We start from the raw sequence: 12,830 nt of genomic DNA on the forward strand, positions 1-12,830 counted from the left end.
TTCTTTATCCATTCTTCAGTTGATGGACATTTAGGCTCTTTCCATAATTTGGCTATTGTTGAAAGTGCTGCTATAAACATTGGGGTACATGTGCCCCTATGCATCAGCACTCCTGTATGTATCCCTTGGGTAAATTCGTAGCAGTGCTATTGCGGGGTCATAGGATAGTTCTATTTTTAATTTTTTAGGAACCTCCACACTATTTTCCAGGGTGGCTGTACCAGTTTGCATTCCCACCAACAGTGCAAGAGGGTTCCTGTTTCTCTACATCCTCGCCAGCCTCTGTTGTTTCCTGAGTTGTTCATTTTAGCCACTCTGACCGGCATGAGGTGGTATCTTGGTGTGGTTTTGATTTGTATTTCCCTGATGATGCATGACGTTGAGAATCATTTCATGTGCCTGTTGATCATCTGGATGTCTTCTTTGCACAAGTGTCTGTTCATATCTTCTGCCCATTTCTTCACTGGATTATTTGTTTCTCGGGTGTGAAGTTTGGTGAGTTCTTTATAGATTTTGGATACTAGTCCTTTATCCAATATGTCATTTGCAAATGTCTTTTCCCATTCCATCAGTTGCCTTTTAGTTTTGTTGATTGTTTCCTTTGCAGTGCAGAAACTTTTTATCTTAATGAGGTCCCAGTAGTTCATTTTTGCTTTTAATTCCCTTGCCTTTGGAGATGTGTCAAGTAAGAAATTGCTGCGGCTGAGGTCAAAGAGGTTTTTTCCTGCTTTCTCCTCTAGGGTTTTTATGGTTTCCTGTCTCACATTCAGGTCTTTCATCCATTTTCAGTTTATTTTTGTGTATGGTGTAAGAAAGTGGTCTAGTTTCATTCTTCTGCATGTTGCTGTCCAGTTCTCCCAGCACCATTTTTTAAAGAGACTGTCTTTCCTGCTTTGTCAAAGATTAGTTGGCCATACATTTGTGGGTCCAATTTTGGGTTCTCTATTCTATTCCATTGGTCTATGTGTCTGGTTTTGTGCCAATACCATACTATCTTGATGATTACAGCTTTGTAATAGAGGCTAAAGTCTGGGATTGTGATGCTTCCCGCTTTTGTTTTCTTCTTCAATGTTACTTTGGCTATTCGGGTTCTTTTGTGGTTCCATACAAATTTAGGATTGTTTGTTCTAGCTTTGAGAAGAATGGCAGTTGTATTGAATATGTATATTTTTTTGGGTAGTATTGACATTTTAACAATATTTATTCTTCCAGTCCATGAGCATGGAATATTTTTCCATTTCTTTGTGTCTTCTTCAATTTCCTTCATAAGCTTTGTATAGTTTTCAGCATACAGATCTTTTACATCTTTGGTTAGGTTTATTCCTAGGTATTTTATGGTTCTTGGTGCAATTGTAAATGGGATCAGTTTCTTTATTTGTCTTTCTGTTGCTTCATTATTGGTGTATAAAAATGCAACTGATTTCGGTACATTGATTTTGTACCCTGTGACTTTGCTGAATTCATGTATCAGTTCTAGGAGACTTTTGGTGGAGTCTGTCGGGTTTTCCATGTAGAGTATCATGTCGTCTGTGAAAAGTGAAAGTTTGACTTCTTTGCCAATTTTTATGCCTTTTATTTCATTTTGTTGTCTGATTGTGGATGCTAGGACTTCCAACACTATGTTAAATAACAGTGGTGAGAGTGGACATCTGTGTCCTGTTCCTGATCTCAGGGGGAGAGCTCTCAGTTTTTCCCCATTTAGGATGATATTAACTGTGGGCTTTTCTTAGAATACTTGATACAGAAAAGCTGTACCTTTTTTTCAAATTGATAATGATTCAGTGCCATTGAAACTTGTCAAGGAACTTGTCAAGCTGAGCATCAAATTTATACCAAAGAGCAAAGGCCCAGGAATAACCAACACATTCCTGAAGAGCTGTGAGAAGCAGGGACCTGCTCTGCCAGATACTGATTGTTATTCAGCTATAGTTAAGACAGTGGTGGTGGTACACAGATAGCCAAGGTGGTAAGTGGAACATAATATCCCAGAATCAGACCCATCCATATTTAGGATTTGTCACACAGAAGACAGGAAAAGGGAAAGGAGAGACTATGTGGTATGTGGGGCTAATGCATCTGGTTGTCCGTGCTGACACATGTGAAACTGGATACCTACCTGACGCCAGACACAAAAATCAACCTAAATGTCAAAGTTAACTGGGAGTACTTATAGAGGAAGAAAAGGAAATGTCTTTATCTCATGTAAGGAAGGATTTATTAAAAAAAAAAAAAAAGACACAAAAGGCAGTAGTGCAAATAAAAAGATTGATAAATTCAGCTATATTAAAATTAAGAGCATCTTTTCACAGATACCATAAACAAAGTGAATAGACAAAGAGAAGGTATCTGCTAATTTATAACTTGAAGTATAAGAATCAACTATATAGAGAACTGTACATATAAAAGAAAAAGACGCTTAATGTAGTAGGAAAATGGGCAAAAGACAAACAGGCATTTCAAGTAAAAGGAAACCTGAATAGCAAATGAATACGGTAAGGGATGGTTGACATCATTAGTGATTTGAAGAGAAATGTGATTTAAACCACAATGAGACTATTTTATTTAAGTTTATCAGTGTTCTGTTGCTTTAAGCTCCAGAATTTGGAATTCATGTATTCATTCAATAAATATTCTCTCTGCTAGGCTGTTCTAGACACTTGGGTCATATCAGTGAACAAAATCAACAAAAATCTTTGCCTTGTGGAAGATACTTATGAAGGCATGTGTGGGAGGTGGAGGGGTAGGGTCAGATGATAAACAATTGCATTAAAATGGAAAATAGTGGCTATAAGTATTGCAGCCCACAACAATGTTATAAACATAAGTAGTAACTAGGACTCTCATGCACATGTCGAATGTTAATACCCATGTGCTGAGACAAATGAAAGTTTAAGTGTAATTTCACACATGGAGGTCAAAATTAGAAATTGGCACTAGAAAACATGATAATAAGTGCCTGAAAATTACTTTTTATTTGACTGCCATCTTTATGTATCATTTTCACACAAATTATAGAATAAATATAAAGTTTGGAGGAGACACTCAAACTTTTCTTCAGAGACATTCATTAATTCAACAAATAAATGAGCACCTTCTTTGTGCCAGCCACTTTAGGTCTTGAGTATAGATAGTGAACAAAACAATCAAAATCCTGGCAGGCAACAGAGTAGATCTTAGGTAAAAGCTGGTTAAATGACACACTATGAAGACACTTGTAAAACAAGCAAAAAGTTAATGACAAATATCTAAGACTACAGTATATTAATGTTACATGTTGAAGATGAGGTACCCAGATTTCTTAAGATTCAAAAGCCCCAATCAGCAAGTTAGATTTTCTTTTATAAATACTGCTAATTTTCTTTTTTTTTTTTTTTAATTTTATTTTTCAACGTTTTTTATTCATTTTTGGGACAGAGAGAGACAGAGCATGAACGGGGGAGGGGCAGAGAGAGAGGGAGACACAGAATCGGAAACAGGCTCCAGGCTCTGAGCCATCAGCCCAGAGCCTGACGCGGGGCTCGAACTCACGGACCGCGAGATCGTGACCTGGCTGAAGTCGGAGGCTTAACCAACTGCGCCACCCAGGCGCCCCAATACTGCTAATTTTCTTAGCTTTGAGGAAGTTAGAGAAGGAAATTGATAGAATATTTTGCGTATATTCCCAAATCACATCCAAATATTTTAACAGAGCGTTAAGAAATATCTTTCTGGGGCACCTGGGTGGCTCAGTTAGTTAAGCTTTGGGCTTTAGCTCAGGTCATGATCGCACAGTTCGTAAATTCAAGTCCTGCATCGGGCTCTCTGCTGTCCATGCAGAGCCCATTTTGGACCCTCTATCTCCCTCTCTGCCCCTCCTCTACTTGTTCTCCCTCCCTTCCTCCCTCTCTGTCTCTCTCTCTCTCTCAAAAATAAACACTTTAAACAAAAAAAGAAATATCTTCCTGAGCCAGTGCAAGAAAAAAAGATAGATCATAAATCTATTCATTTCCCTCCCAATATTTAGTCTTCAAGCTTTAGTGTTTGATAGCTCACTGATTGGAGTTTGACACAGTGCCAAAAGTAGTCTTCAGTGAGAGCTCTCTAACTTTGGGACCCTTCTTTATCTAAATGATTAAAACTATTTAACAGAACATCAAAAACTTGCTGCCATTTCCAACAATCTATTATTGTGAACTGGAATTTTTTAATAAGAATACTGAGTTTGAAAAGAAACTATCATTCTGCAAAATGGCCAATAATGTTTTACTTATAAATTTTATTTTGTTTTTTAATTTGCTTCTTTTTATTTTCAGTATTGATACTGATGGGACAATGACAGTAGACTGGAATGAATGGAGGGACTATTTCTTATTTAATCCTGTTACAGACATTGAGGAAATTATCCGTTTCTGGAAACATTCTACTGTAAGTATGCTATGTGCATTACATTATACTTCCTTGTAAGCCACCCAGGCATCCCTGAAGTTCACGTTATTGTTAAATCTGCTCCCTAAAACAATGGGAACTCTCTGAGGGAATTTTAATTTTTCTAATGGGTTTGTCTGCTATGCTTATTCGTGGATTTCAGTAAATTTTATACATAATAAATAAAGTCTAGGGTTCACATTGCTGCTGGTAGCAATGCCTAAACTTAAATAGAACATTATAAAATGATTGATGATTAATGCCTCATTTCTATGAGTATAGAAAATATATTAGTAGTTCAGTTGCCTAGATAAATTTTCTACTTATGTGAAGTTATATTTACATAATCAGACTCTTACTGTATCTTTGGAGATAGTTGATAACAGGTGAGGCTACAGTCATGTATTCATTTTATTGATAGTAAAATTAAGAAAGAGAGGGTTACTACTATAGCGTAGCCTCTTATCCCTACACTCCTACCTATAAAATCTTTTACACCAGAAGCACTTAGCTGATAAAGTTGTAGAAATACTATCATTATAGAACTCAATTTATTTCGGGGCGCCTGGGTGGCTCCGTCGGTTAAGCGTCCGACTTCGGCTCAGGTCATGATCTCATGGTCCGTGAGTTCGAGCCCCGCGTCGGGCTCTGTGCTGACAGCTCAGAGCCTGGAGCCTGTTTCCGATTCTGTGTCTCCCTCTCTCTCTGCCCCTCCCCTGTTCATGCTCTGTCTCTCTCTGTCTCAAAAATAAATAAACGTTAAAAAAATTAAAAAAAAAAAGAACTCAATTTATCTCAAGCTATATTTTTAATCTATGGTGATGTGAGTAGGATGAAGGATTATTTTTAAACAGTATTTCCTTGTTAGCTAAATTTTATAAAGAATTTGTTGCATGTTTTAAATGACAAGTCTATAAAAATATTTATAGACAGTCTGTATAGCAGATGAGTTTCGAGGTGTTCACATATATAGCTTTAATTTTTATTTACAGGTCTATAGCATATATCATGGTATAAAGAATAATGTGGCTAGAATTTTGAGATAAAGGGAATACCTTTGAAGAATTGACAAACTAATTTCTTTCTGTAGCTAAAAAGGATTCACAACACTTGACAAAAGGCTGATCTTTCATTCTAACTTAGACCAAGAAGAGAAAAGTTGTTCTGAATCCATTAAGAAAGAAAGCTGTAGTTTTTGGTTTTGTAAATTTGTAATTACTGTTAACTTTCATTTCCTGTGAAGTGATAGTGTACTTCATTTAGTGTGGATAGTCTATTTATAATTATCTATATGCTCAAATTAGTTCAGTGTACTTTTTTTTTGAATAAAAAAGTTCTAAATATTTTTATTCTCTTCTAGTAATCTACTGTACTAAAATATTTACTTGAAAATTTCTGCAGCTTTTGCATTTGTTTTTCTTTTTTAAGTTAAATTCTGAAGTTAGTTAACATATAGTATAATAATAATTTCAGGAATAGAATTTAGTGGTTCGTCAATGACATGTAACACTCAGTGCCCATCCTGACAAGTCCCCTCCTTAATGCCCATCACTCATTTAGCCCATCCACCACCCAACATCCTGCAAGCAACCCTCAGTTTGTTTTCTGTATTTAAGAGTCTCTTATGGTTTGTCTCCTGCTCTGTTTTTATCTAATTTTTGCTTCCCTTCCCCTATGTTCATCTGTTTTGTTTCTTAAATTCCACATATGTGTGAAATAACATATTTGTCTTACTCTGACTGACTAATTTCGCTTAGCATAATACCCTCTGGTTCCATCCACATTGTTGAAAATGGCAACATTTCATTCTTTTTGATCACTGAGTAATATTCCATTGTAGATATATACCACATCTTCTTTATCCATTCATCAGTCGATGGACATTTGGGTTCTTTCCATACTTTGGCTATTGTCGATAGTGCTGCTATGAACATTGGGACACACGTGCCCCTTCAAATCAGCACTCCTGTATCTTTTGGATGAATACCTAGTAGTGCAATTGCTGGGTCATAGGGTAGTTCTATTTTTAATTTTTTGATAAAGCTCCTTACTGTTTTGCAGAGTGGCTGTACCAGTTTGTATTCTCACCAGCAGTGCAAAAGAGATCCTCTTTCTCCACATCCTCGCCAACATCTGTCATTGCCTGAGTTATTAATTTTAGCCATTCTGACCAGTATCAGGTATCTCATTGTGGTTTTGACTTGTATTTCCCTAATGATGATTGATGTTGAGCATCTTTTCATGTGTCTGTTAGTCATCTGGATGTCTTCTTTGGAAAAGTGTCTATTCATGTCTTTTGCCCATTTCTTCACTGGATTATTTGTTTTTTGGGTGTTGAGTTTGATAAGTTCTTTATAGATTTTGGATACCAATCCTTTATCTTATCTGCCATTTGCAAATATCTTCTCCTATTCTGTTGGTTGTTTTTAGTTTTGCTGATTGTTTCTTTCACTGTGCAGAAACTTTTTATTTTGATGAGGTGCCAATAGTTCATTTTTGCTTTTGTTTCCTTTGCCTTCAGAGACATGTTGAATAAGAAGTTGCTGCATCTGAGGTCAAAGAAGTTTTTGCCTGCTTTTTCTTCTAGGATTTTGATGGCTTCCTGTCTTAACGTTTAGGTCTTTCATCCATTTTGAGTTTATTTTTGTGTATGGTGTAAGAAAGTGGTCCAGGTTCATTCTTCTGCATGTTGCTGTCCAGTTTTCCCAACACCATTTGCTAAAGAGACTGTCTTTATTCCATTGGATATTCTTTCCTGCTTTGTCAAAGATTAGTTGGCCATACATTTGTGGGTCTATTTCTGGGTTCTCTGTTCTGTTCCATTGATTTGTGTTTCTGTTTTTGTGCCAGTACCGTACTGTCTTGATGATTACAGCTTTGTTTTTTTTTTGTTTTTTTTTTTAATTTTTTTTTCAACGTTTTTTATTTATTTTTGGGACAGAGAGAGACAGAGCATGAACGGGGGAGGGGCAGAGAGAGAGAGAGACACAGAATCGGAAACAGGCTCCAGGCTCCGAGCCATCAGCCCAGAGCCTGACGCGGGGCTCGAACTCACGGACCGCGAGATCGTGACCTGGCTGAAGTCGGACGCTTAACCGACTGCGCCACCCAGGCGCCCCGATGATTACAGCTTTGTAATACATCTTGAAGTCTGGCATTTTGATGCCTTCAGGTTTGCGTTTCTTTTTCAACATAACTTTGGCTCTTCGGGGTCTTTTCTGGTTCCATACACATTTTAGGATTGTTTGTTCTAGCTCTGTGAAGAATGCTGGTGTTATTTTGATTTGAATATGTAGATTGCTTTGGGTAGTGTCAACATTTTAACAATATTTGTTCTTCCAATCCAGGAGCATGGAAAATTTTCCATTTTTTTGTTTCTTCTTCAGTTTCTTTCATAAGCTTTGTATAGTTTTCAGTGTATATATATTTCATCTCTTTGGTTAGGTTTATTCCTAGGTATTTTATGGTTTTGGTGCAATTGTAAAAGGGATCAATTCCTTGATTTCTCTTTCTGTGCTTCATTATTGGTGTATAGAAACGCAACCAATTTCTGTACTTTGATTTTGTACCCTGAGACTTTGCTGAATTCATGTATCAGTTCTAGCAAATTTTTTGGTGGAGTCTTGGGTTTTCCACATAGAGTATCATGTCATCTGCGAAGAGCGAAAGTTTGACTTCCTCCTTGCCAATTTAGATGCCTTTTACTTCTTTGTGTTGTCTGATTGCTAAGGCTAGGACTTTCAACACTATGTTGAATAACAGTGGTGAGAGTGAACATCCTTGTCATGTTCCTGGCCTTAAGGGGAAAGCTCTCGGTTTTTCCCCATTGAGGATGACATTAGCAGTGGGTCTTTCATATATGGCTTTTATGATCTTGAGGTATGTTCCTTCTATCCCTACTTTTTTGAGGCTTTTTTTGTTTGTTTGTTTTTGTTTTTTTTTTTTTACCAAGAAAGGATGCTGTATTTTGTCAAATGCTTTTTCAGCATCTATTGAGAGGATCATGTGCTTCTTGTCCTTTCTTTTATTAATGTGATTTGCAGATATTGAACCAGCCCTGCAGCCCAGGAATAAGTCCCACTTGATCGTGGTGAATAATTCTTTTAATGTATTGTTGGATCTGTTTGGCTAGTAGTATCTTGTTGAGGATTTTTGCATCCATGTTCATCAGAGAAATTGGTTTGTAGTTCTCCTTTTAAGCGGGGTCTTTGTCTGGTTTTGGAATCAAGGTAGTGCTAGCCACATAGAATGAGTTTGGAAGCTTTCCTTCCATTTCTTTTTTTCTGGAACAGCTTCAAAAGAATAGGTGTTAACTCTTCTTTAAATGTTTGGTAAAATTCCGCTGGAAAGCCATCCGGCCCTGGACTCTTGTTTGTTGGGAGATTTTTGATTACTGATTTAATTTCCTCACTGGTTATGGCTCTGTTAAATTTTTCTATTTCTTCCTATTTCAGTTTTTTGTAGTTTATATGTTTCTAGGAATTTGTCTATTTCTTCTAGATTGCCCGATTTGTTGGCATATAATTGCTGATAATATTCTCTTATTATTGTTCATACTTCTGCAGTGTTGGTTGTGATCTCTCCTCTTTCATTTGTGATTTTATTATTTGGGTCCTTTCCTTTTCCTTTTTGATCAGTCCAGATAGGATTTTATCTATTTTGTTAACTCAAAGAATCAGCTCATGGTTTCATTGATCTGTTCTACTCTTTTTTTTTTTCCTCAAAATCATTGATTTCTGCTCGAATCTTTATTATTTCCCTTCTTCTGTTGGTTTTGGGCTTTATTTACTGTTCTTTTTCCAGTTCTTTGAGGTATAAGGTTAGGTTGTATATTTGAGGCCTTTCTTCCTTCTTTAGGAAGGCCTGGATTGCTGTATACTTCCCTCTCATGACCGCCTTTGCTGTATCCCAGAAGATTTGGACTGTCCTGTTTTCATTTTCATTGACTTCCATGTATTTTTAAATTTCCTCTTTAATTACTTGGTTAACCCATTCATTCTTTAATAAGATGTTCTTTAATCTCCAAGTATTCATGGTTTTTCCAAATCTTTCCTTGTGGTTGATTTTGAATTTCATAGTGATTTTGAATTTCAGTGGTCTGAAAATATGGATGGTATGATCTCAATCTTTTTGAATTTGTTGAGGGCTGATTTGTGACCTGGTATATGATCTATTCTGGGGAATGTTCCATGTGCACTCAAGAAGAATGTGTATTCTGCTGCTTTAGGATGAGATGTTCTGAATATATCTGTTAAGTGCATCCAGTCCAGTGTGTCATTCATAGCCATTGTTTTCTTGTTGCTTTTCTGCTTACATGATCTGTCCATTGCTGTAAGTGGGGGTGTTGAAGTCCCCTACTATTATGGTATTATTAGCAATGAGTTTCTTTATGTGTGATTAATTGATTTATATATTTGGGTTCTTCCATGTTGGTGCCGTAAATATTTATAATTATTAGATCTTCTTGTTGGATAGACCCTTTAATTATGATATAATGCCCTTCTTCATCTCTTGTTACAGTCTTTATTTTTAAAATCCAGTTTGTCTGATATAAGTATGGCTTCTCCAGCTTTCTTTTGATAACCATTAGCATTATAGATGGCTCTCCATCCCCTCACTTTCAGTCTACAGGTGTCTTTAGGTCTAAAATGAGTCTCTTGTAAGCACTTATAGATGGTTCTTGTTTTCTTGTCCATTATGATACCCTATGTCTTTGGAGCATTTAGTCCACTGGACTAATGGAGCATTTAGTCCATTGACATTTAGAGTGAGTACTGAAAGATATGAACTTAGTGCCATTGTGTTGCCTGTAGAGTTGGTGTTTCTGCTGATGTTCTTTGGTCCTTTTGGTCTTTGTTTCTTCTGTTTTTTGTTTGTTTGTTTTGTTTTGTCTTTTCTCCACTCAAAGAGTTTGACTTAAAATTTCTTGCAGGGCTGGTTTAATGGTCATGAACTCTTTTAGTTTTTGTTTGTCTGGGAAACTCTTTGTCTCTCCTTCTAATTTTGAATGACAACCTTGCTGGATAAAGAATTTTTGGCTGCATATTTTTCTGAGTCAGCATGTTGAATATATCCTGCCACTCCTTTCTGGCCTGTCAAGTTTCTGTGGTTAGGTCTGCTGTGAACCTGATCTGTCTTCTCTTGTAGGTTAAGGACTTTTTTTTTCCCCTTGCTGCTTTCATAATTCTTTCCTTGTCTGTGGATTTTGTGAATTTGACTATGATATGCCTTGGTGATGGTCAGTTCTTGTTGAATCTAATGAGAGTTCTCTGTGCTTCTTGGATTTTGATGTCCGTGTCCTTCCCCAATTAGGAAAGATTTCCACTATAATTTGCTCACATAAACCTTCTGCGCCTTTTCTCTGTCTTCATCTACTGGGACTCCTATGATTCGGATGTTATTCCTTTTTAATAAGTCACTGAATTCTCTAAGTCTTGTATCATGATCTTTTGCCTTTGTTTTCCTCTTTTTTTTCTGCTTCATTAATCTCCATAATTTTATCTTCTATATCGCTTATTCACTGTTCTGCTTCATCCATCATTGCTGTCATGGCATCTATTCGAGATTGTATCTTGATTATAACATTTTTAATTTCCTCTTGACTAGATTTTATTTTTTTCTCCACAGAAAGGGATTCTCTGGTGTCTTCTATGCTTTTTTCAACCCCAGCTAGTATTCTTCTTATCCTGGTTCTAAGCTCTAGTTCAGATGAAACTTCAGACTCTATGGTCCACTGTTTATAGAATCCTAGTGGTATTGAAACCCTCTCCTTTCTCCCCATCAATGGTTTGGGTGAAAAGATTTCTTGTTCAGTTCCCTGTGAGTGTTTACACTCTTTCTCTTTCTCTCCAGCTACTTTCAAGGGATGTGCTTTTCTTGTGCAATCCTGATGCACCACACTCTTCCTCTTTCTCTCTCTCTCTCTCTCTCTGTCCTCTTTCCACGAAAATGGCTCCCTACCCTCTGTAGCCTTTCTGACCCCAGCTCACCTCTTCATGCCCCGTTCCTGTGGGGTTCTGTGGCTCAAGTTACATAGATTGTTGCGTTAGTCCCCATATCAGTTTCCTAGTTGTTCAAAACGGTTTGGTGCTGACCTAGCTGCGTTTCAGGGAGGAGACAAGTTCAGGGTCTCCATGATGCTCCACCATCTTCTGTGGACTTTGGCTTAGTATACTTTCTAAGGAATGAAGTTGATGTTAACTATAAACTAACACATGATTCTTCTCCAAGAGAAACCTTCTGGAGTGATCTATTTTTAATTGAAGGGGCATGGGGATCTTTCCATTTAACAGGGTATTGACATAGGAGACAGTTTAAGTATTCCGGATGAGTTCACTGAAGAAGAAAAGAAGTCCGGACAGTGGTGGAGGCAGCTTTTGGCAGGAGGTATTGCTGGTGCCGTCTCTCGAACAAGCACTGCCCCTTTGGATCGTCTGAAAGTCATGATGCAGGTGAACTTTATGATCTTGTGTCTAAGTTTCTCCTACATATTCTGAAACAGTGAGAAATGTGCTGGTTTGAAAAAGAAGTTTTAAAATTTCTTAGTAATATTCTTTCATACCTTAAAAAAGAAAGTATGAAAGCTCTATTTTGTTGCTATTAATCCTGAATTCAGTCCATGTAAGTATTTCAGTGTTCTGTAAAACCTTAAATTGTTGTGTGATGAACTTTTAGTCTTTGGCATTCTATGACTTTTCAAATGTTTAATTAGAAAAAAATCTCTAGGCCATTATTGTAGGATTCTCCTTAAATTATTTATATTTCCTTCTGTTTTGTGTACTTTCTCAAAGTGGAATGTTTCTAAGTTTTAGAATCTGGGAACAGGGATGTGATTTTTAAAATCATTCTAAAGATGAGGTTAGTAGAAAAGACCTGGATTTATAGACTGACTTTGCTATTTACCTGCAATGTGGCTTTGGCTGATCAGAGTGGAAAGAAGGAGAAAGGAAAGGAATTGATATTTATTTGGTGCTCATTATGGTAACCCATTTAATCTTCATAGCAAGTAGGTATTATATCCTCACATTATCTCTGGAGAACCTGAGGCTCAGAGAAATAAATAATTTTTCCTTTATAGCAAATTAGACAAGGAATGGAGTATCTTTGGCTATAGAGCTGTGGTTCTCACACTGCATGGAACCCCTGAGGTCTCATTTTCCTTCATCTGGGAGTGGGATTAAGAATATCTAACAAGGCTATTTGTAAGAATTAAATGATTTAGAATATGTGCAAATGCCTGATAAACAGGAAAACCCTACTGGAATATAGTAGTTGCTTAAAAATGAGTTTTTACAAGTTGTGTTGTCATACCTGTGGTCAACATTTTTTATACTTGTCATTAGATTTAGGTATAAAAACATTTCTGACAATATTTTTAACAGCATCCATTCAGAATGTACCTAAATCCCAAGATATATTTAGGGGTA

General features: G+C 36.7%; 1 protein-coding gene across 5 annotated transcripts in view; it reads left to right on the forward strand.

The window, feature by feature from the left end:
* LOC125912321 (calcium-binding mitochondrial carrier protein SCaMC-1) overlaps positions 1-12,830 on the forward strand; it is a 144,148-nt gene that overhangs the window by 111,887 nt on the left and 19,431 nt on the right. For 4 of the 5 annotated variants that reach the window (XM_049616679.1, XM_049616676.1, XM_049616678.1 and 1 more), the window contains 2 exons: positions 4,293-4,404; positions 11,697-11,855. The exons of the other annotated variant lie outside the window; for it this stretch is intronic. In XM_049616679.1, coding sequence (XP_049472636.1) covers positions 4,293-4,404; positions 11,697-11,855 — 271 coding nt within the window. The remainder of the gene's footprint in view (positions 1-4,292; positions 4,405-11,696; positions 11,856-12,830) is intronic. 5 annotated transcript variants of the gene reach the window in all.

Source organism: Panthera uncia (assembly GCF_023721935.1).
Source record: "Panthera uncia isolate 11264 chromosome C1 unlocalized genomic scaffold, Puncia_PCG_1.0 HiC_scaffold_4, whole genome shotgun sequence".
Taxonomy (NCBI): Eukaryota; Metazoa; Chordata; class Mammalia; order Carnivora; family Felidae; genus Panthera; species Panthera uncia.